The sequence below is a fragment of the Salvelinus fontinalis genome, chromosome 2 (genome assembly GCF_029448725.1).
Source record: "Salvelinus fontinalis isolate EN_2023a chromosome 2, ASM2944872v1, whole genome shotgun sequence".
NCBI lineage: Eukaryota > Metazoa > Chordata > Actinopteri > Salmoniformes > Salmonidae > Salvelinus > Salvelinus fontinalis.
Window position 1 is genome coordinate 19,274,631 of NC_074666.1, and position 22,900 is coordinate 19,297,530.

Consider the following 22,900-nt stretch of genomic DNA (forward strand, 5'->3'; position numbering starts at 1 on the left):
CAGTCACTGCCTGTCAACAAGGGAGTACCCCAAGGCTCAATCCTAGGCCCCACACTCTTCTCAATTTACATCAACAACATAGCTCAGGCAGTAGGAAGCTCGCTCATCCATTTATATGCAGATGATACAGTCTTATACTCAGTTGGCCCCTCCCCGGATTTTGTGTTAAATGCTCTACAACAAAGCTTTCTTAGTGTCCAACAAGCTTTCTCTACCCTTAACCTTGTTCTGAACACCTCCAAAATAAAGGTAATGTGGTTTTGTAAGAAGAATGCCTCTCCCCACAGGTGTGATTACTACCTCTGAGGCTGTAGAGCTTGAGGTAGTCACCTCATACAAGTACTTGGGGTTATGGCTAGACGGTACACTGTCCTTTCCTCAGCACTGTCCTTCCCTCAGCTGCAGAGTTCTGTGATGCTATCCAGTTCTGTGCCCAAACAGTTCGAGCGTCTAGTTTTAAAAATCCCCCACCAAAATCCATAAATATGTCTCTCACTGTTGCCGCTTGTTATAGGCTCCCCTCAGCCCCCAGCTGTGCCCTAGACACCATATGTCAATTAAATGCCACCCATTTATCTTCAGAGTTTGTACTGTTAGGTGACCTAAACTGGGTTATGCTTAACACCCCGGCCGTCCTACAATCTAAGCTAGATGCCTTCAATCTCACAAAAATTATCATGGAACCTACCAGGTACAACCCTAAATCTGTAAACACGGGCACCCTCATAGATATCACCCTGACCAACCTGCCCTCTAAATACACCTCTGCTGTTTTCAACCAGGATCTCAGCGATCACTGCCTCATTGCCTATATCAGTATGGGGCGGCGGGTAACCTAGTGGTTAGAGCGTTGGACTAGTAACCGACTAGTAACTGACTTGCCAAGTTAAATAAAGGTAAAATAAAAAATAAAATGGGTCCTCTGTCACGATCGTCTTCTGGATAGACAGTGGACCAAGGCGCAGCGTATGCAAAATACATCTCTTTATTTTGTAAGAGAGGGAAAAACACAAAACAAACACTATACACAAACTAACCAAAACAACAAACGACCGTGAAGCTACAAACGCAAGTGCACACACAAACTACTTACGTTCAACATAGACAATTCCCCACAAACAGCTAAAGCCTATGGTTGCCTTAAATATGGCTCCCAATCAGAGACAACAATAACCAGCTGTCTCTAATTGAGACCCAATTCAGGCAACCATAGACTTTCCTAGATACCTACACTCAACCATAGACACAGCTAGACTTCTATACTAAACATAAACCCAACTACTCTAATAAACCCCCTAAACCTTACAACCACCCTAGACACTACAAAAAACACATACATTCCCCATGTCACACCCTGACCTAACTAAAATAATTAAGAAAACAAAGAATACTAAGGCCAGGGCGTGACATCCGTGGTCAAACGACCACCCCTCATCACTGTCAAACGCTCCCTAAAACACTTCAGCGTGCAGGCCTTTCTAATCGACCTGGCCCAGGTATCCTGGAAGGATATTGACCTCATTCTGTCAGTAGAGGATGCCTGGTTATTCTTTAAAAGTGCTATCTTTGCTATCTTAAATAAGCATGCCCCATTCAAAAAATGTAGAACTAATAACAGATATAGCCCTTGGTTCACTCCAGACCTGACTGCCCTTGACCAGCACAAAAACATCCTGTTGCGTACTGCATTAGCATCGAATAGCTCCTGCGATATGCAACTTTTCAGGGAAGTTAGGAAAGAAAAGGCTAGCTTTTTTAAACAGAAATTTGCATCCTGTAGCACAAACTCCAAAAAGTTCTGGGACACTGTAAAGTCCATGGAGAATAAGAGCACCTCCTCCTAGCTGCCCACTGCACTGATGCTAGGAAACACTGTCACCACCGATAATTTAATTTCAATAAGCATTTTTCTACGGCTGGCCATGCTTTCCACCTGGCTACCCCTACCTCGGTCAACAGCTCTGCACACCCCACAGCAACTTGCCCAAGCCTCCCCAGCTTCTCCTTCACCCATATCCAGATAGCTGATGTTCTGAAAGAGCTGCAAAATCTGGACCCCTACAAATCAGCTGGGCTAGACAATCTGGACCTTCTCTTTCGAAAATTATCCAACGCAATTGTTGCAACCCCTATTACTATCCTGTTCAACCTCTCTTTTGTATCGTCTGAGATCCCTAAAGATTGGAAAGCTGCCGCGGTCATCCCCCTCTTCAAAGGGGGTGACACTAGACCCAAACTGTTACAGAGCTATATCTATTCTACCCTGCCTTTCTAAAGTCTTTGAAAGCCAAGTTAACAAACAGATCACCAACCATTTAGAATCTCACCGTACCTTCTCCGCTATGCAATCTGGTTTCCGAGCTGGTCATGGGTGCACCTCAGCCACGCTCAAGGTCCTAAATGATATCATAGCCGCCATCGATAAAAGACAATACTGTGCCACCGTCTTCATCGACTTGGCCAAGGCTTTCGACTCTGTCAATCACAGCATTCTTATCAACAGACTCAACAGCCTTAGTTTCTTAAATGACTGCCTCGCCTGGTTCACCAACTACACCAACTACTATTTTAACATAAAAATGCATTAATTTTAGAACGTATTATTTATTATACAATGGGTGGGTCTAATCCTGCACGCTGATTGGTTAAAACCACACTCCAGCCGGTGTCTATTCCACAAATTAGGAGAACAATTCCGGATCAATCAATATATTTTCTGAATGATTACAATTTACATTTGGTGTCCTGAAGTTTGTTATGATTTTTTAAATTATTATATATTTTACCCCCTTTTTCGTGGTATCCAATTGGTTGTAGTTTGTAGGGGTCCAGTTACTTGTCTCATCGCTGCAACTGCCGTACGGACTCGGGAGAGGCGAAGGTCGAGAGCCGTGCATCCTCCGAAACACAACCCAACCAAGCCGCACTGCTTCTTGACACAATGCACATCCAACCCGAAAGCCAGCCGCACAAATGTGTCGGAGGAAACACCGTACACCTAGCAAGCTGGTCAGCGTGCACTGCGCCCGGCCCGCCACAGGAGTCGCTAGTGCGCGATGAGACAAGGATATCCCTGCCAGCCAAACCCTCCTTAACGACGCTGGGCCAATTGTGCGCCGCCCCATTGGCCTCCCGGTCACGGCCGGCTGCGAACCCAGAATCTCTGGTGGCACAGCTAGCACTGCGAAGCAGTGCCTTAGACCACTGCGCCACCCGTGAGGCCTGTTATGATTTATTTTAACATAAAAATGCATTCATTTTAGAATGTATTATTTATTATTGATTATACAACATGTGGGTCTAATCCTGGACGCTGATTGGTTAAAACCGCATTCCAGCCGGTGTCTATTCCACAAATTACCACCGCAATCCACTGTCTCATCAGCCCAGCCAGGCAATTTATAAACTTGATCTCCACTATAAAAAGCATTTAGACATGATCTCACATTTCTTTTAGACTAACATTTAGTTTTCAACAGCGGAGATTTGTATAAACCTTGCTGTCTGTCTCTTCATCATTATTTCAATATTCAAATTCGATCTCCAGATGTCACATAGCAATGAACATGTCGGGAGTCGGGATGAGACAGACAGGCAGGCAGCTTTTCTCAGCCAGTCAAAATCATGAATCAGCATAATTTGTATTTCTATATGAAGAAATATCAATAGAAAACAGGTAAAACAAAACGAAGTGCAGCTAGTTTGCAGTCTTTCCAGCTTCCGTGTGAAGTGATGGTGTTAGCTGTGTTGTTGGCTCGATCCTCTGAACAAGTGTCCTGATGAGAGAGCACATTTTCTATGCCAGGTGAATTCGCACATCATTAACTCATTGTTATGGATGTTTTCAAATAAATGTCACGAGAAAACAGCTTGAGTAAATGCAAATGCAGCTACTTTGTTGTTATTCTAGCTGCACTGTTTGACGTGAATGTAAGTTAGTTGTAGTTGGCTAGCTAGCAAGGGATAAGAACGTTGCCAGCCAGTACGGAATGAACGACTGGGTCGCGTTCATACAGAACAAAAAGACAACGACTGGGTCGCAACTCTGGCAACTGAACCTATAGAACGAAGGACCAACCGGCTAGGTTAGCAACCCTAGATTTGTGCCAGGACTATATCTTGTGGAAGGAAGATATAGTATGAATAAATTCATAAAAATTACGTTTTTAATGAAAATATGTAAATCATTATTTTAATATGTTGATAACCCGTTGAATGAATGTGATAATGCCCGAGAAGCCGGTGTTTGGAGAAGATATTGGCACGGTTTACCGGCCAATAACAACACCCGTGCCAATATATGCCAATATATCCTCCAAACACCGGCTTCACCGGCTTCTCGGGTATTATCACTTAAATATTTGAAATATTAATATATAATTGAAATATCAAGTCATTGTGGTTCTAGTAGTTGTGGAATTCCAGCGCTTCAAGTGTTAAAATACTCCTTTCGAAACCCCCACTTCTTATGTGGTTCGTTTCGAAAGCCCCCACTTTTCCTAAGAGATGCTCTGCACTGACAGATTACATATCAGTAGGTGGCAGCATAGAGACCCTCCGGGACCCTATTGGAAATAGGCGGGGTTTAGCCATAATTATGAACTTGTGGCTGTGGTAACTAGTGACGGCCGTCTGCTAGGCAGTAGGCACTAACGTTGGGTGCTAGCTTGTCCTCTTCGCAGCGGTAAAAGGTGTATAATGTTCTTACTACCAGTTTGTCTTGATTCATAAACATGTCTGCAAAAGGAGCAGGAACGAGGGGTTTTTATTTCAACACTGTATTGTCCCTGGCGCGCTCTTTGGCTGCACACCGCCCAGCGCCGATAGATAAGGTGAGTGATGTTATTAGCGTTGCCGTAAAGTGAGCGTATGCTAGCTAGTTAAGTTGTCTATACGGTTCCGTAAACATACTTTTTTTACAGTATCGCCACAGAATAATATACATTATTTACAAAAAACGTTTCGATGTGGCTAACGTTATATGGCCGTGATATGCGATGCTATCGAAATTAGCTACTAGCTAATTATTCGTTTTCCAAGAGCTGCACACGGCTGTTGGACAGCAATGTTAGCCACTGTAGACATTCATTCACAAGTAGAGGCCCTTAGTTAATTGTCTTGTAATTTCACACCGCAACACGACACAACAACTAGGTAGTTTTACATACTGACAACCTAGTTTAATAACTGTAACAAATCACTTACTAACTACGCGTTTAGCTATCTGTCCTGTCGATTATGATATATGGTGGATTGTCATTCCATCAGAATGAGGAAGTTGGCATATCCATTAGTTAGCTAGTTCTCCAACCTCAACCAAGGTAACGCCCCCGTTTATTTCTGGTCATTGATTGGTCACTATTTACTTGAATGTTTTGTATTCTGTATTTCAACCATAAGGTCTATGATTTCAACAGACAGTTTGCTAATTTGCCTTATATCACATTACATCATGTTGATTCAGGTGTTTGCAGGAAAGCTGTATGGAAGGAACTTTCAGTCAAACTTTAGGCAAAAACTGGAAGTCATCAATGATGTTGCTCTGAATGGTCTCTCTGTTTTAAATTGTGTACAAACGCATATACTGTATATACAGTACCAGTCAAAAGTTTGGACACCTACTCATCAAGGGTTTTTCTTTATTTTTACTATTTTCTACATTGTAGAATAATAGTGAATACATCAAAACTATTAAATAACACATGGAATCATGTAGTAACCAATTTGTTAAACAAATCAAAATAAATGTGATATTCTTCAAAGTCGCCACCCTTTGCCTTGATGACAGCTTTGCACCCTCTTGGCATTCTCTCAACCAGCTTCACCTGGAATGCTTTTCCAACAGTCTTGAAGGAGTTCCCACATATGCTGAGCACTTGTTGGCTGCTTTTCCTTCACTCTGCGGTCCAAACCATCTCAATTGAGTTGAGGTCGGGAGGCTGTGGAGGCCAGGTCATCTGATGCACCATTCCATCACTCTGCTTCTTGGTCAAATAGCCCTTACACTGCATGGAGGTGTTTTGGGTCATTGTCCTGTTGAAAAACAAATGATAGTCCCACTAAGCGCAACCAGATGGGATTAGGGCTGGGTGATAAAAAATAAATAAATAATAAAAGTTCTAAATTTTCTTTGAGTAGTGCGTGACCGTAGGGTGGCAACACATAGTTCTAAGTGATTTCAATGGATCTTTCTCCATTCTTATTGCTTTATACTGTTCGACTTCAACTCCAAAAAGTCATAATTTTCATCAATTTCTGCATTTGTGATAATTTTTACACTGCCACATAGGAATGCACAATATGGGCAAGTAATCTGGGCCTTATTTTTAACTTAACGTTGCAATTTGACTTGCGATTTAGAGCAAAACACTTGGGTTAACTGTTGGAATCATGGGAAGAATGTATATTCTAATTATATAGTTGGAATATAATAGTGGGCACTTTTTAATACAGTGTTTGACATGACAACGAATGAAAATGCCAGGGAGGAGTTATTGTGACATGGTAGGTACTAATGTGTTGATAGTTGTTTCCTAAAGGACCCTATAATCTTTGGCTACATTGAATGTTTTCTCTAAGCTACTTCATGTAGCTAACATATTCTTGCTTTGCGTTTAACTCTTTCATTTAGAAGATACTGTTGCACAAACATGCCGATTTAGGTCTACACAATCACTGGTATTATCAGGCTGTATAGATCATTATGCTTCCTCTTAGTACATTTTATTAGCTAGCTAGCGATTAGCATTTAGGAACAACTTGCTAAGAAAAGACAAACTAGCTGTTTGCAGATGTAAGAAACACAAACTAATAGTGTAATTATAGAATTCTAGTAGACTTATATTAAGAAGCAAGTGACAACTGCATTGTTGTCATCAACAGTGTTGCATATGCTGCATTGACCATGCAGACTGAACACAAGTGTCCCGTAGTTGAGGAACATCAAATGTGCTCCTTGAGTGACAGGCGGCGTGGCTATGACTGTGTGGAAAACGGCATAGAGAAAGTGTAGAGATATGACTCAAGTTGTGAAGTAAACTAAACAAATAGGCGTTATACACGGCGTATCACATTTAACAAACCAAACATTCAAATATTGGTATACAAGTTAAAGTAAAAACTCAAATGGCCCATACATCCATACTGGTAAATCGCAATAAAGCAGTATACTGCCCAGCCCTAGATGGGATGGCGTATCGCTGCAGAATGCTGCGGTAGCCATGCTGGTTGTGTGCCTTGAATTCTAAATAAATCACTGACAGTGTCCCAAGCAAAGCACCATCACACCTCCTCCTCCATGCTTCAAGATGGGAACCACACGTGGAGATCAGCCGTTCACCTACTCTGCGTCTCACAAAGACACAGCTGTTGGAACCGAAAATGTCAAATTTGGACTCATCAGACCAAAGGACATATTTCCACCAGTCTAATGTCCATTGCTCATGTTTATTGACCCAAGCAAGTCTCTTTTTCTTATTGGTGTCCTTTAGTAGTAGTTTCATTGCAGCATTTCGACCATGAAGGCCAGATTCAGATTTAGTTGATGTTGAGATGTGTCTGTTACTTGAACTCGGTGAAGGATTTATGTGGGCTGCAATTTCTGAGGCTGGTAACTCTAATGAACGTATCCTCTGCAGCAGAGGTAACTGGGTCTTCCTTTCCTGTGGCGGTCCTCATGAGAGCCAGTTCCATCATAGCGCCTGGTGGTTTTTGCGACTGCACTTGAAGAATCAAATTTCCTGAAATTTTCAGGATTGACTGACCATGTCTTAAAGTAAAGATGGACTGTTGTTTCTCTTTGCTTATTTGAGCTGTTCTTGCCATAATATGGACTTAGTCCTATTTGGTAAAAGGACATCTTCTGCATACCATCCCTAGCTTGTCACAAGACAAGCTAGGGATGGTATGCAAGATTGGCTCAAACACATTAAGAAGGAAAGATATTCCAGAAATGTACTTTTAAGAAGGCACACCTGTTAATTGCAATGCATTCCAGGTGACTACCTCATGAACCTGGTTGAGAGTAGGCCAAGAGTGTGCAAAGCTGTCATCAAGGAAAAGTGTGGCTACTTTGAAGAATCTCTCATATAACATATAATTTTATTTAACCCTTTTTTTGGTTTCAACATGATTCCATATGTGTTGTCATAGTTTTTATGTCTTCACTATTATTCTACAATGTAGTAAATAGTACAAATAAAGAAACTCTTGAATGAGTAGGTGTATCCAAACCTTTGACTGCTACTGTGTATGCATGTATGTTTGCACCGTTTTACACGAACATTCAGAATGGTATGATAAAACCATAGAGATCCTATTAAATTACCTTGCTATTGCAACCATGGCAAGTGCACTAGTCTTACTACTGTGCCATAAAGGTCCAGAATTCTGGGTAGAAAACTTTGTACACTTTAATACACAGAGGTTAGAATGATATATTATACAGTTGAAGTTGGAAGTTTACCCACACTTAGGTTGGGGTCATTAAAACTCGTTTTTCAACCACTCCACAAATTTCTTGTTAACAAACTATACTTTTGGCAAGTCGGTTAGGACATCTGCTTTGTGCGTGACACAAGAAAGTTTTCCAACAATTGTTTACAGACAGATTATTTAACTTATTCACTGTATCACAATTCCAGTGGGTCAGAAGTTTACATACAATAAGTTGACTGTCTTTAAACAGCTTGGAAAATTCCAGAAAATGATGTCATGGCTTTAGAAGCTTCTGATAGGCTAATTTACATAATTTGAGCCAATTGGAGGTGTACCTGTGGATGTATTTCAAGGCCTACCTTCAAATTAGTGCCTCTTTGCTTGACATCATGCGAAAATCAAAAGAAATTAGCCAACACCTTAGAAAAATATTGTAGACCTCCACAAGTCTGGTTCATCCTTGGGAGCAATTTCCAAATGCCTGAAGGTACCACGTTCATCTGTACAAACAATAGTACGCAAGTATAAACACCATGGGACCACGCAGCCGTCATACCGCTCAGGAAGGAGATGTGTTCGGTCTCCTAGAGATTAACGTACTTTGGTGCGAAAAGGACAAATCAATCCCAGAACAACAGCAAAGGACCTTGTGAAGATGCTGGAGTAAACAGGTACAAAAGTATCTATATCCATAGTAAAACCAGTCCTATATTGACATAACCTGAAAGGCCGCTCAGTAAGAAAGAAGCCACTGCTCCAAAACCACCATTAAAAAAGCCAGGCTACGGTTTGCAACTGCACATAGTGACAGATATCGTACTTTTTGGAGAAATGTCCTCTGGTCTGATGAAACAAAAATAGAACTGTTTGGCCATAATGACCATCGTTATGTTTGGAGGAAAAAGGGGGATGCTTGCAAGCCGAAGAACACCATCCCAACCGTGAAGCATGGGGTGGCAGCATCATGTTGTGGGGGTGCTTTGCTGCAGGAGGGACTGGTGCACTTCACAAAATAGATGGAATCATGAGGATGAAAATTATGTGGATATATTGAAGCAACATCTCAAGACATCAGTCAGGAAGTTAAAGCTTGGTTGAAAATGGGTCTTCCAAATGGACAATGACCCCAAGCATACTTCCAAAGTTGTGTAAAAATGGCTTACGGCCAACAAGGTCAAGGTATTGGAGTGGCCATCCCAAAGCCCTGACCTCAATCCTATAGAAAATTTGTGGGCAGAACTGAAAAAGAGTGTGCGAGCAAGGAGGCCTATAAATCTGACTCAGTTACACCAGCTCTGTCAGGAGGAATGGGCCAAAATTCACCCAACTTATTGTGGGAAGCTTGTGGAAGGCTACCCTAAACGTTTGACCCATGTTAAACAATTTAAAGGCAATGCTACCAAATACTAATTGAGTGTATGTAAACTTCTGACCCACTGAGAATGTGACGAAAGAAAATAAAGCTGAAATAAATAATTCTCAACTATTATTCTGACATTTCACATTCTTAAAATAAAGCGGTGATCCTAACTGACCTAAACCAGGGAATTTTTACTAGGATTAAATGTCAGGAATTGTGAAACTTGAGTTTAAATGTATTTGACTAAGGTGTATGTAAACTTCTGACTTCAACTGTGTGTGTGACTGAGTGGGATTGTATCACTGGATTTGTATCTCTCTCTGCTGTGGTGGTGAGTTGACATTAGGCTGTAATCCTCCTCACTGAGCTTAAAGGCTGATCCTCGTTAGCTAAGCTAATTAATGCTAAGAGCTAGTTGTTTGGCTCCTCGCGTGGAGTGCAGTCAAGCTGTCAATGCCATGTTTACTATGCGGTATAGGATTCTCTGTGTTGTTTTTCCTGAAGGCCATGGAATTCAGGGGTACTTTACTATCTTTATCTGTAAAGCTGGAGCAGAGGCAAGCGGTTAGCCTCTCGTGAATGTCAGTTGGCCTTGGTAGAAGTCACCCTAACTGCTAATACAGGGCAAGGTATTTGTGAAGGTTAGGACTGATGGTTTGATTAGTCAGCCACAAGCCACTTGTTTGCTGTTTATTCTCTGTTTCAGGTCCAAAAGCTCCAATGCATGTGTCCAGTGGACTTCCGAGGGGTGTTCCAGCTGGATGAGAGGAGGAGGGATGCGGTCCTAGCTCTGGGTATCTTCCTGGTCAAGTCTGACCTACAGGTACATTGAACTGGAGCAGCGAGGCCTTCTCTCTGACACTGTTAAGGGTTGCATTTATATCCTGCTTTTTACGGGATGGATGTTCCCTGACCTCCTGAGGACCAATAATTGGCTCCTATCCATGGCACCTTCTGTACTCCCCTTAGCTGTTTAATGGCCTTTGCTCGAGTGGTTTGTGAATTATGTTTTTATTGTAGCACAAAGACTCTATCGTCCCCTACCTGCTGGGGTTGCTGAAGGGACTTCCCAGAGTCCAGTGGATCGAAGAAAGCTCTGGAAACAAAGGGCGCGGTAAGGAGAGAGATGCCAGCATTTTGTCTCACACCAGTCAATATGATGTCTAATTCCACCTTTCTGACTGGTTGACGATCTTTCTTCTTGTCCTACAGATATCCTTCCGGTGGCAGAGAACTTCTGCTTCTGTCTGGTCACTCTTCTCTCAGACGTGGCCCAGCGAGATGACACCCTGCGAGGACAGATCCTGGAGGTCGTCATGGACATAATGCAGGTCCTGCTGGACATCTGCTTGAACTCAGAGGAACATGATAAAGGTACCAGCAAGCTCTCTGTTCCACCATGTCATGTTCACCAGTGTTTAATGAATATGCTAGTTACTGGTTAATTATCTAGTTGTTGTCTCTTGTCCTCACAAACTTTGTGATACAAGTATGTGGAGACAGAATGACAATGAAAAAGGCAGCCTTTCACCTGTCTTTGTTTCCCCGTATCCCTCCCTCCCAAGAATACCTGTGCAGGTACACTGTGCCCTGCTTGTTGGGTGTGGCCCGGGCCTTTGGTCGCTATAGCAACACGGAGGAGCCCCTGTTGTCCAAGCTGTTTCCGCGGGCGGAAGCCCCGCCAGTGTCCACTGGCAATGATGTCGACCCATCACGACGGCGCTCCTTCAACGACTTCCGCTCCATCATGCCGGCCTCGCTGCTCACCGTCTGTCAGGGAGACACCATCAGACGCAAAGGAAGCTCCGTGTCCAGCATATCACAACAGGCACTATTACTATACTAGACCAGTGGTTCCCAACTCCGGTCCTCCAGTACACCCAACAGCACACATTTTTGTTGTAGCCCTGGACAGACGTTCCTGATTCAACTAATTGAGGACCTGATGATTAGTTGACAAGTTGATTTAGATGTGCTTGTCCAGGCCTACAACAAAAATGGTTGTTGGGAAGCACTGCACTCTACTACTACTACTACTACTACCACTACACCATAGTACTACCATTAATTCTCATCAGGTATCAGGGAGACAACATAAGATGCAAGGGCTCCACCTTTCCTATTTCTATATCACTACAGAGAATAGAACCGTACTACCAGAGCCGGCCACTAGAGAGCAAAGGAAGCTCTTATTTGAAATGTCTGAAAATGATCTGTTCCTCTGTCTGTAGACCAGTCCAGAGAGAGCAGGACTCACCCCCAGCTCCCCAGCTGACCCCTCAGCACAGTACTTTGAAGGTAAGAATATATTAGACAGGTAATATATTTCTGAAGTATTTCAGTTTATTACTAAGTAGCCTGTGTGTCTTTTTTTGACTGGTACCTTTTCTCACTCTACCCCTCCCTCTTTCTCTCTCCAGGCTCCTATCTCCCTGATGGTAGTGCTGTGGACCCAGACTATTACTTCTCCACCATCAGTTCTAGTTTCTCTGTGTCTCCTCTGTTTACGGGTAGTGCCCAGGGAGAGTTTGACGTCCCTCTGGACGTTCTACGCCAGCTGCTCAACATGGTCAGTACATAGAATCAAAATGCATAGAAGTATAGAATTAGAATGGGTAGAACATCGTTTTTCAGAATTCCTTTCTGAGTGTTCTGTTTGTCTTGTGCAGGTTGAGCAGTTTGTCTCTGAATCCTTTCTGAAAACACTGGATAACACCCTGCAGGAGCTTCTGGAGGTAGGTTCATTTTCCCTGTATTTTAATTAAAGTTCTGTCCTGTGTACTCCTCAATGTTACATCATGTTTGTTGTGTTCTCTCCCTCTAGTTGAACCCAGGTATGCACCTGCACTACAGGACCTTCAGTGATCCTCTGTATGTGACCATCTTCAAGATGCTCAGAGACACGCTGTACAACCTGAAAGGTAACAAATACACTGGTCTCTCACTTTAACCTTTACTATCTCTAATATACAGAAACCCTCTGCTATGACCTGATTATTCTGAAGCAGTTTATTACATGTGTTTATTACTGTGCTACTAACATGTTCTTGATGTTGGTGTTTCCAGACCTGCAGACAGGCTATGTGAAAGAGGTTCATGACTTTGTGCTGAAGCAGTTCAGTAGTAGCCAGTCAGAGCTGCAGAGGATCCTACATGATGTAGATCACCTCCACAGTGAGCTGAGTCCTCTGAAGCTACGCTGCCAGGCTAACGCTGCCTGTGTCGACCTCATGGTCTGGGCTGTCACTGAGGAGCAGGGTACGAGTGTGTTGTGTACTATCCATCCGTGCGCATGTATTGAAAAATATCAGGTCGTGAATTTGGAATGCATTTGCCATGTGTTGAAAAACGTTGGGTCATTCATTTGAATTGAACACCAAATCAACTGTTGTTCATGTGTTTTGATTTGATCAGGAGCTGAGAACCTGTGTACCAAGCTGTCAGAGAAACTGCAGTCCAAGACGTCCAGTAAAGTAATCATCGCTCACATTCCCCTGCTCGTCTGCTGTCTACAGGTCGGTTCTGTAATGTCTTCACCATACTGTGTTGATAAGATGCCATAATACCAGTATTATCCTACCTAATCACATTCCCCTGCTCGTCTGCTGTATACAGGTCGGGCCTGTAATGTCTTCATCTGTCTTCACAATACTGTGTTGATAAGATGCCATAATACCAGTATTATCCTACCTTTTCACATGTTTCCTGTGTGTGTGTGTAGGGTCTGGGTCGTCTGTGTGAGCGGTTCCCGGTGGTGGCCCACTCTGTCACCACGTCTCTCAGAGACTTCCTGGTGGTCCCCTCTCCTGTCCTTGTCAAGCTGTACAAGTACCACAGCCAGAACACCACAGGGACTGGAGAGATCAAGATCCATGTGACCAATGAGCACTCCCAGTCTACGTTCAGTGCTCACGCTAATAAGAAGAGCCAGCCCTCCATGTATGAACAGCTCCGAGACATCTCCATTGACAACATCTGCAGGTGAGGAAAGATAAAATATTGTATGTGAAAAGGAGAGAAATATGAGCAGTGTTTGCTCCGTGGTAACCAATTATGCGATCTCTCTTCTCCTCCCTCCCCACTCTCTCTGCCCCTCCCCCCTCTCTCTGCTGCTCAGGTGTCTGAAGGCAGGTCTGACTATGGACAGTGTTATAGTGGAGGCTTTCCTGGCCAGCCTGTCCAACCGTCTCTACATCTCTCAGGAGAATGACAAGTAAGTATTATTTCATACCTGAGCCCCCAATATTACCAGTTAGTCTACTTTACTTATTGACAGGCTGGATTACCTCTGAGAAATAACTGTCAATGTTAGCTAGTGAAACCTCAGGTGATCTCGCTAGTTAGACTCTCCTGCAGTGATTGACAGATGCTCTGACCAGGTCCGTGGCAATGACTGACAGCCCCTCTGACCAACGCACTGTTTCTCTCTCCCCCAGGGAGGCCCATCTGATCCCAGACCACACCATCAGAGCGCTGGGTCACATCGCGGTGGCTCTGAGGGACACGCCCCGCGTCATGGAGCCCATCCTGCAGATCCTACAGCAGAAGTTCTGCCAGCCGCCGTCACAGCTAGACGTACTCATTATAGATCAGCTGGGATGCATGGTCATCACTGGGAATGTGAGTCACACACACACACTTGATTCTGTATACACTTAATTATTTTACCTCTCCCCTCAGCAATATGTCCCTCAGTAAACTCTCCTCTCTCTCTCTCTCTCTCTCTCCTGTCAGTAAACTCATCAACCTCTGGTCTCTCAGTAAACTCATCTGTTTCTCTCTCCTCACAGCAATATATCTACCAGGAGGTGTGGAACCTGTTCCAGCAGATCAGTGTGAAGGCCTCCTCCATGGTCTACTCCACCAAGGACTACAAGGACCATGGATACAGGTATCCTTAGCCGCTACACCTTTACCCATATCCCCAATTCCCTACCCATAGCCAGCTCCACGACCCACTCTGCTAAAAACTACTGTGTTAATCTTGTGTGTTCCAGACACTGTTCCCTGGCTGTGATCAATGCATTAGCTAACATAGCTGCCAACCTGGCAACAGAGCAGATGGTTGATGAGTTGCTTGTCAACCTACTGGAGCTGTTTGTGCAGCTGGGACTGGAGGGAAAGAGGGCCAGCGAGAGGGCCTCTGACAAGGGCCCTGCACTGAAGGTAAACTTTGTTTACAGTAGCCATGACTTCTGATAGACCTATAGAGTTCAGCGACAACAGGCTTGTGTTAAGGGCCCTACACACTTCATTCAAACTACGCAAACGCAGTGTCGTTTTCACACCTAGTTCTACGTACTTTTGTGGGGTTGAAGTTTGGAAACGGGCCGTATACTGCGCTCCGTCGCTCTGTTTGGCTGAAGTGTGTAGCGGCCTTTAGAGGTTAACATTTTTTTTTCTTGTTAACATTTGTTTATTATTTGTATTTGCAGGCGTCAAGCAGTGCTGGAAACCTTGGAGTACTCGTTCCTGTTATTGCTGTGGTACGTGGGTTGCCTCTATACATTTTTCACTTTCAACAGTTTGTCTAGTAGTGCCTCTGTGCCCGAGTGTCTATACAGTACTCCGTATATAATCTATACACTTAGTATTGATCTAGATCCCCCTCTCTCTGTGTAGCTGACGAAGCGTCTACCGCCCATCAAGGAAGCGAAGCCTCGCCTGCAGAAGCTGTTCAGAGACTTCTGGCTCTACTCTGTGGTGATGGGTTTCGCTGTTGAGGGATCAGGTGGCTGTTTAACAATGTTAACTTGTACTACAATATTCCAATCAGGATTGGAATACAATATAAAGAATTGACTAAACATTGTTGAAATGGTGGACTAATACCCATCCGATGGAAAGATAAAAGGGGAGTGAGTTATCAGGTTAACAGTCGTCCTGCTATGTAGAAGTCTGTAGGTTTATAAAGGGTTTTGTGTTGTGTAGGTCTGTGGCCAGAGGAGTGGTATGAGGGAGTGTGTGAGATCGCCACCAAGTCTCCCCTCCTCACCTTCCCCAGTGGAGAACCCCTACGCTCTGAACTACAGTACAACTCTGCCCTGAAGAACGACACCGTCACAGCAGTACAGTACACATGCATGCCCACACAACACACGTCTGTACAGACAAACACACACACTTGCTACTACACACACACAACTGATGTTCCCTGGGTGTGTGTGTGTGTTTTCAGGCGGAGCTGAATGACCTGAGGAGCACCATTATAAACCTGCTAGATCCTCCTCCTGAGGTGTCTGCTCTCATCAACAAATTAGACTTCGCCATGTCGACCTACCTACTGTCTGTCTACAGGCTGGAGTACATGAGGTAAGGAAACCACTTAGGACTATTGAGATGCACCCCTGCTAGACTAGGGCTCTCCAACCCTGTTCCTGGAGAGCTACTGTGCTGCAGGTTTTCGCTCCAAACCCAGTTGTAACTAACCTAATTCAGCTTATTTAGGTGTTCTAGTGTAGGCTTTCAGAACAGCAGCTCTCCAGGAACGGCGTTGGAGATGCCTGGTCTAGAGTGTAGCAGTTGGAGAGGCCTAACTTCTAGAGTGTAGCAGTTGGAGAGGCCTGGTCTAGAGTGTAGCAGTTGGAGAGGCCTGGTCTAGAGTGTAGCAGTTGGAGAGGCCTGGTCTAGAGTGTAGCAGTTGGAGAGGCCTGGTCTAGAGTGTAGCAGTTGGAGAGGCCTGGTCTAGAGTGTAGCAGTTGGAGAGGCCTGGTCTAGAGTGTAGCAGTTGGAGAGGCCTGGTCTAGAGTGTAGCAGTTGGAGAGGCCTGGTCTAGAGTGTAGCAGTTGGAGAGGCCTGGTCTAGAGTGTAGCAGTTGGAGAGGCCTGGTCTAGAGTGTAGCAGTTGGAGAGGCCTGGTCTAGAGTGTAGCAGTTGGAGAGGCCTGGTCTAGAGTGTAGCAGTTGGAGAGGCCTGGTCTAGAGTGTAGCAGTTGGAGAGGCCTGGTCTAGAGTGTAGCAGTTGGAGAGGCCTGGTCTAGAGTGTAGCAGTTGGAGAGGCCTGGTCTAGAGTGTAGCAGTTGGAGAGGCCTGGTCTAGAGTGTAGCAGTTGGAGAGGCCTGGTCTAGAGTGTAGCAGTTGGAGAGGCCTGGTCTAGAGTGTAGCAGTTGGAGAGGCCTGGTCTAGAGTGTAGCAGTTGGAGAGGCCTGGTCTAGAGTGTAGCAGTTGGAGAGGCCTGGTCTAGAGTGTAGCAGTTGGAGAGGCCTGGTCTAGAGTGTAGCAGTTGGAGAGGCCTGGTCTAGAGTGTAGCAGTTGGAGAGGCCTGGTCTAGAGTGTAGCAGTTGGAGAGGCCTGGTCTAGAGTGTAGCAGTTGGAGAGGCCTGGTCTAGAGTGTAGCAGTTGGAGAGGCCTGGTCTAGAGTGTAGCAGTTGGAGAGGCCTGGTCTAGAGTGTAGCAGTTGGAGAGGCCTGGTCTAGAGTGTAGCAGTTGGAGAGGCCTGGTCTAGAGTGTAGCAGTTGGAGAGGCCTGGTCTAGAGTGTAGCAGTTGGAGAGGCCTGGTCTAGAGTGTAGCAGTTGGAGAGGCCTGGTCTAGAGTGTAGCAGTTGGAGAGGCCTGGTCTAGAGTGTAGCAGTTGGAGAGGCCTGGTCTAGAGTGTAGCAGTTGGAGAGGCCTGGTCTAGAGTGTAGCAGTTGGAGAGGCCTGGTCTAGAGTGTAGCAGTTGGAGGTTAGTTAGTTAAATCTCCTAGTCATTCATATCGTGCCTCCTTGCCAATCCAGTTCTCTTCTCTCACCAGGATGCCGCGTGTTCTGGACTCTGACCGTTTCTCTTCTCTCACCAGGATGCCGCGTGCTCTGGACTCTGACCGTTTCTCTTCTCTCACCAGGATGCCGCGTGCTCTGGACTCTGACCGTTTCTCTTCTCTCACCAGGATGCCGCGTGTTCTGGACTCTGACCGTTTCTCTTCTCTCACCAGGATGCTGTGCTCTGGACTCTGACCGTTTCTCTTCTCTCACCAGGATGCCGCGTGCTCTGGACTCTGACCGTTTCTCTTCTCTCACCAGGATGCCGCGTGCTCTGGACTCTGACCGTTTCTCTTCTCTCACCAGGATGCCGCGTGTTCTGGACTCTGACCGTTTCTCTTCTCTCACCAGGATGCCGCGTGTTCTGGACTCTGACCGTTTCTCTTCTCTCACCAGGATGCCGCGTGTTCTGGACTCTGACCGTTTCTCTTCTCTCACCAGGATGCCGCGTGTTCTGGACTCTGACCGTTTCTCTTCTCTCACCAGGATGCCGCGTGTTCTGGACTCTGACCGTTTCTCTTCTCTCACCAGGATGCCGCGTGTTCTGGACTCTGACCGTTTCTCTTCTCTCACCAGGATGCCGCGTGTTCTGGACTCTGACCGTTTCTCTTCTCTCACCAGGATGCCGCGTGTTCTGGACTCTGACCGTTTCTCTTCTCTCACCAGGATGCCGCGTGTTCTGGACTCTGACCGTTTCTCTTCTCTCACCAGGATGCCGCGTGCTCTGGACTCTGACCGTTTCTCTTCTCTCACCAGGATGCCGCGTGCTCTGGACTCTGACCGTTTCTCTTCTCTCACCAGGATGCCGCGTGTTCTGGACTCTGACCGTTTCTCTTCTCTCACCAGGATGCTGTGCTCTGGACTCTGACCGTTTCTCTTCTCTCACCAGGATGCTGCGTGTTCTGGACTCTGACCGTTTCTCTTCTCTCACCAGGATGCTGTGTGCTCTGGACTCTGACCGTTTCTCTTCTCTCACCAGGATGCTGTGTGTTCTGGACTCTGACCGTTTCTCTTCTCTCACCAGGATGCTGTGTGCTCTGGACTCTGACCGTTTCTCTTCTCTCACCAGGATGCTGTGTGTTCTGGACTCTGACCGTTTCTCTTCTCTCACCAGGATGCTGTGTGCTCTGGACTCTGACCGTTTCTCTTCTCTCACCAGGATGCTGTGTGCTCTGGACTCTGACCGTTTCCAGGTGATGTTTCGCTACTTTGAGGACAGAGCCATCCAGAAGGACAAGTCTGGTGAGCTGCATTACACACGCGGTAGACAGGTGCCGTGCACGCGGTAGACAGGTGCCGTGCACGCGGTAGACAGGTGCCGTGCACGCGGTAGACAGGTGCCGTGCACGCGGTAGACAGGTGCCGTGCACGCGGTAGACAGGTGCCGTGCACGCGGTAGACAGTGAGAGAATGTCTCTTTTTGTTTGTGTCCAGGTATGATGCAGTGTGTGATAGCGGTTGGGGACAAGGTGTTTGAGGTCTTCCTACACATGATGGCTGAGAAGGTAAAGGTCATCGGTCAAAACCGAGAAACTGCGTCTCTAGGAGAAGTCGAGAGCAATCGACCTTCTGTGGAGCGTGTCCTCTACAATGATTGGCTGCCTGAGTGCTGTCTCTGTGTTTCTCTCCCCAGCCAAAGACTAAAGCCCATGAGGAGGAGTTGGAGCGCCACGCTCAGTTCCTATTGGTCAACTTCAACCACGTTCACAAGAGGATCCGTAGGGTGGCTGACAAATACCTGTCAGGTCTGGCCGAAACGTTCCCTCACCTGCTGTGGAGTGGCCGTGTACTGAAGACAATGCTAGACATCCTGCAGACTCTCTCTCTTTCCCTCAGTGCAGTACGGACACACACTCACACACTTTCTTTCTCATAACCACCTGCTATTATTATTCTCTGTGGTCCCTGAAAGGGGTTATTAGACAACGTATTGTGTTCTGATGTGTCGTGCTCCTACCTTGTTTGCAGGACATCCATAAGGACCAGCCTTACTATGACATCCCAGACACCCCCTACAGGATCACTGTACCAGACACATACGAGGCCAGAGAGGTAGGAATGTGTGTGTGATATGTGTGTGTGTGTTTTCTAAATAATGGTCTATGTTTCTCTGTGGTTGTAGAGCATAGTGAAGGACTTTGCTGCTCGCTGTGGGGAGATCCTGAAGGAGGCCATGAAGTGGGCCCCCTCTGTTACCAAGTCACACCTACAGGTGAGAGAGACACACACACACACACCGCATTTCGTAAAGGAAAAGCATATACGGATTGGTTGTTTAGCACACAACCGATGCGTGCGCAACTATGGTGCAAAACAGACAGGGTTGGCTTAGATTGTTGACAACATGTAAACTTTCTTTCCTCCATGTTTATTAAAAACATAAATATATTTGCACAATGAGCACTTGTTTCTCAAACATCGTTACAGTTGTTGGTTAGCTAGCGAATTTGAGCCATATCAGCATTGACATGAAATCAGTTAAAACACCTCAAAACAAGACATGGCAGCAGCTTGTCATTGTTGGTAGGCATCTGGCCATCCAGAATCACAGCAACTCACGGACTTCTGCCTCATTGAAGCGTTTTCGTGACGTTGTCAGCTAACCCATCTTTATGACAACGTGTTGTAGGTGTTCTGCCAAATCATTATTCAAGAAGACAACTAACAAGAGCTTCTCAATTGTCTTTTTGAGGGACTCCAGGTTTCAGATGAATCTTCTCCTATCTCCCGTTTATATGTTTTCTCCCTGTTCTCCAGGAGTACCTGAACAAGCATCAGAACTGGGTGTCAGGTCTGTCCCAGCACACTGGCCTGGCCATGGCTACAGAGAGCATCCTGCACTTTGCTGGCTACAACAGACAGAGCACTACACTAGGGGTGAGGAGACAGACGCGCGCGCGTACACACACACACACACACACACACACACACACACACACGTACTAACCAAGTTCCGTCATCCGCTCTAGATCACCCAGCTGACAGAAAGGCCAGCCTGTGTGAAGAAGGACTACTCCAACTTCATGGCTTCACTCAACCTGAGAAACCGCTATGCCGGAGAGGTACAGAGAGCAACGGCTACAGGTCTAGACAGGACTCCCGCTATGCCGGAGAGACACTGCTACAGGTCTAGACAGGACTCCCGCTATGCCGGAGAGACACCGCTACAGGTCTAGACAGGACTCCCGCTATGCCGGACAGACACCGCTACAGGTCTAGACAGGACTCCCGCTATGCCGGAGAGACACCGCTACAGGTCTAGACAGGACTCCCGCTATGCCGGAGAGACACCGCTACAGGTCTAGACAGGACTCCCGCTATGCCGGAGAGACACCGCTACAGGTCTAGACAGGACTCCCGCTATGCCGGAGAGACACCGCTACAGGTCTAGACAGGACTCCCGCTATGCCGGAGAGACACCGCTACAGGTCTAGACAGGACTCCCGCTATGCCGGAGAGACACCGCTACAGGTCTAGACAGGACTCCCGCTATGCCGGAGAGACACCGCTACAGGTCTAGACAGGACTCCCGCTATGCCGGAGAGACACCGCTACAGGTCTAGACAGGACTCCCGCTATGCCGGAGAGACACCGCTACAGGTCTAGACAGGACTCCCGCTATGCCGGAGAGACACCGCTACAGGTCTAGACAGGACTCCCGCTATGCCGGAGAGACACCGCTACAGGTCTAGACAGGACTCTACTCACTTCTCCTTATTCAACAGAACAATATTGTCCCCAGTGGTTCACATCAGCGTGTGTTTTCTCCCTCCAGGTGGCAGGTATGATCCATTTCAGTAAGGCAGTGCGTAGCCAGTCAGACCTGTCCAGGCTGATGGTCAGACAGACGACAGAGGCTCTAGATGCCCAGAACCCTGAGGCCTTCACTGAGAACATGTTCAAACTGGCAGCACTGCTCATCAGCACTAAAGGTGTGTGTGCTGAAAAGTGAAGACTTTGATATGGAATAAATGTACCAAATAGCCCGTTGTTGCGATGCATCATAAGTATTCACGCCCCGTTTGGATTTTGTTCCGTTACAAAGTGGGATTGAAATACATTTAATAGATTTTTTTTGTTATTGATCTACACAAAATACTCAATTTTTTATTTTTACATAAATTAAATAACTGAAATCTATAGTTGTTGCATAAGTATTCACCCCTTTGTTTAGGCAAGCCTAAATTAGTTCTGAACTGAAGTCTTCTCTGTGTTGTAGCTCTGTCACTTGTCCTACTGAAGTCTTCTCTATTGTAGCTCTGTCACCTGTCCTACTGAAGTCTTCTGTGTTGTAGCTCTGTCACCTGTCCTACTGAAGTGTTGTCTGTGTTGTAGCTCTGCCACCTGTCCTACTGAAGTCTTCTGTGTTGTAGCTCTTTCACCTGTCCTACTGAAGTCTTCTGTGTTGTAGCTCTGCCACCTGTCCTACTGAAGTGTTCTCTGTGTTGTAGCTCTGTTACCTGTCCTACTGAAGTCTTCTTTGTTGTAGCTCTGTCACCTGTCCTACTGAAGTCTTCTCTATTGTAGCTCTGGCACCTGTCCTACTGAAGTCTTCTGTGTTGTAGCTCTGTCACCTGTCCTACTGAAGTCTTCTGTGTTGTAGCTCTGCCACCTGTCCTACTGAAGTGTTCTCTGTGTTGTTGCTCTGTTACCTGTCCTACTGAAGTCTTCTGTGTTGTAGCTCTGTCACCTGTCCTACTGAAGTCTTCTCTATTGTAGCTCTGTCACCTGTCCTACTGAAGTGTTCTCTGTGTTGTAGCTCTGTTACCTGTCCTACTGAAGTCTTCTGTGTTGTAGCTCTGTCACCTGTCCTACTGAAGTGTTCTCTGTGTTGTAGCTCTGCCATCTGTCCTACTGAAGTGTTGTCTGTGTTGTAGCTCTGTGACCTGTCCTACTGAAGTGTTCTGTGTTGTAGCTCTGCCACCTGTCCTACTGAAGTGTTCTCTGTGTTGTAGCTCTGACACCTGTCCTACTGAAGTGTTCTGTGTTGTTGCTCTGTCTCCTGTCCTACTGAAGTCTTCTGTGTTGTAGCTCTGTTACCTGTCCTACTGAAGTCTTCTGTGTTGTAGCTCTGCCACCTGTCCTACTGAAGTGTTCTCTGTGTTGTAGCTCTGTTACCTGTCCTACTGAAGTCTTCTGTGTTGTAGCTCTGTCACCTGTCCTACTGAAGTCTTCTGTGTTGTAGCTCTGTCACTTGTCCTACTTAAGTCTTCTGTGTTGTAGCTCTGTTACCTGTCCTACTGAAGTGTTGTCTGTGTTGTAGCTCTGTGACCTGTCCTACTGAAGTGTTCTGTGTTGTAGCTCTGTCACCTGTCCTACTGAAGTGTTCTCTGAGTTGTAGCTCTGACACCTTTCCTACTGAAGTC

The 22,900-nt window shown here is 45.9% G+C and overlaps 1 protein-coding gene across 2 annotated transcripts in view; it reads left to right on the forward strand.

The window, feature by feature from the left end:
* Positions 1-4,601: 4,601 nt before the first annotated feature.
* Positions 4,602-22,900, forward strand: part of LOC129813614 (phosphatidylinositol 4-kinase alpha-like) — a 34,942-nt gene continuing 16,643 nt past the window's right edge. For both annotated transcript variants that reach the window (XM_055865961.1, XM_055865969.1), the window contains exons 1-28: positions 4,602-4,832; positions 10,503-10,619; positions 10,817-10,910; positions 11,009-11,170; positions 11,362-11,624; positions 12,028-12,094; positions 12,217-12,365; positions 12,466-12,531; positions 12,621-12,717; positions 12,863-13,054; positions 13,211-13,311; positions 13,518-13,777; positions 13,914-14,009; positions 14,233-14,416; positions 14,587-14,687; positions 14,794-14,962; positions 15,232-15,282; positions 15,419-15,527; positions 15,728-15,864; positions 15,975-16,108; positions 18,694-18,776; positions 18,969-19,039; positions 19,168-19,374; positions 19,503-19,586; positions 19,657-19,746; positions 20,292-20,411; positions 20,504-20,596; positions 21,310-21,466. In XM_055865961.1, coding sequence (XP_055721936.1) covers positions 4,734-4,832; positions 10,503-10,619; positions 10,817-10,910; positions 11,009-11,170; positions 11,362-11,624; positions 12,028-12,094; positions 12,217-12,365; positions 12,466-12,531; positions 12,621-12,717; positions 12,863-13,054; positions 13,211-13,311; positions 13,518-13,777; positions 13,914-14,009; positions 14,233-14,416; positions 14,587-14,687; positions 14,794-14,962; positions 15,232-15,282; positions 15,419-15,527; positions 15,728-15,864; positions 15,975-16,108; positions 18,694-18,776; positions 18,969-19,039; positions 19,168-19,374; positions 19,503-19,586; positions 19,657-19,746; positions 20,292-20,411; positions 20,504-20,596; positions 21,310-21,466 — 3,553 coding nt within the window. In that variant the 5' untranslated portion in view covers positions 4,602-4,733. The remainder of the gene's footprint in view (positions 4,833-10,502; positions 10,620-10,816; positions 10,911-11,008; positions 11,171-11,361; positions 11,625-12,027; positions 12,095-12,216; positions 12,366-12,465; positions 12,532-12,620; positions 12,718-12,862; positions 13,055-13,210; positions 13,312-13,517; positions 13,778-13,913; positions 14,010-14,232; positions 14,417-14,586; positions 14,688-14,793; positions 14,963-15,231; positions 15,283-15,418; positions 15,528-15,727; positions 15,865-15,974; positions 16,109-18,693; positions 18,777-18,968; positions 19,040-19,167; positions 19,375-19,502; positions 19,587-19,656; positions 19,747-20,291; positions 20,412-20,503; positions 20,597-21,309; positions 21,467-22,900) is intronic.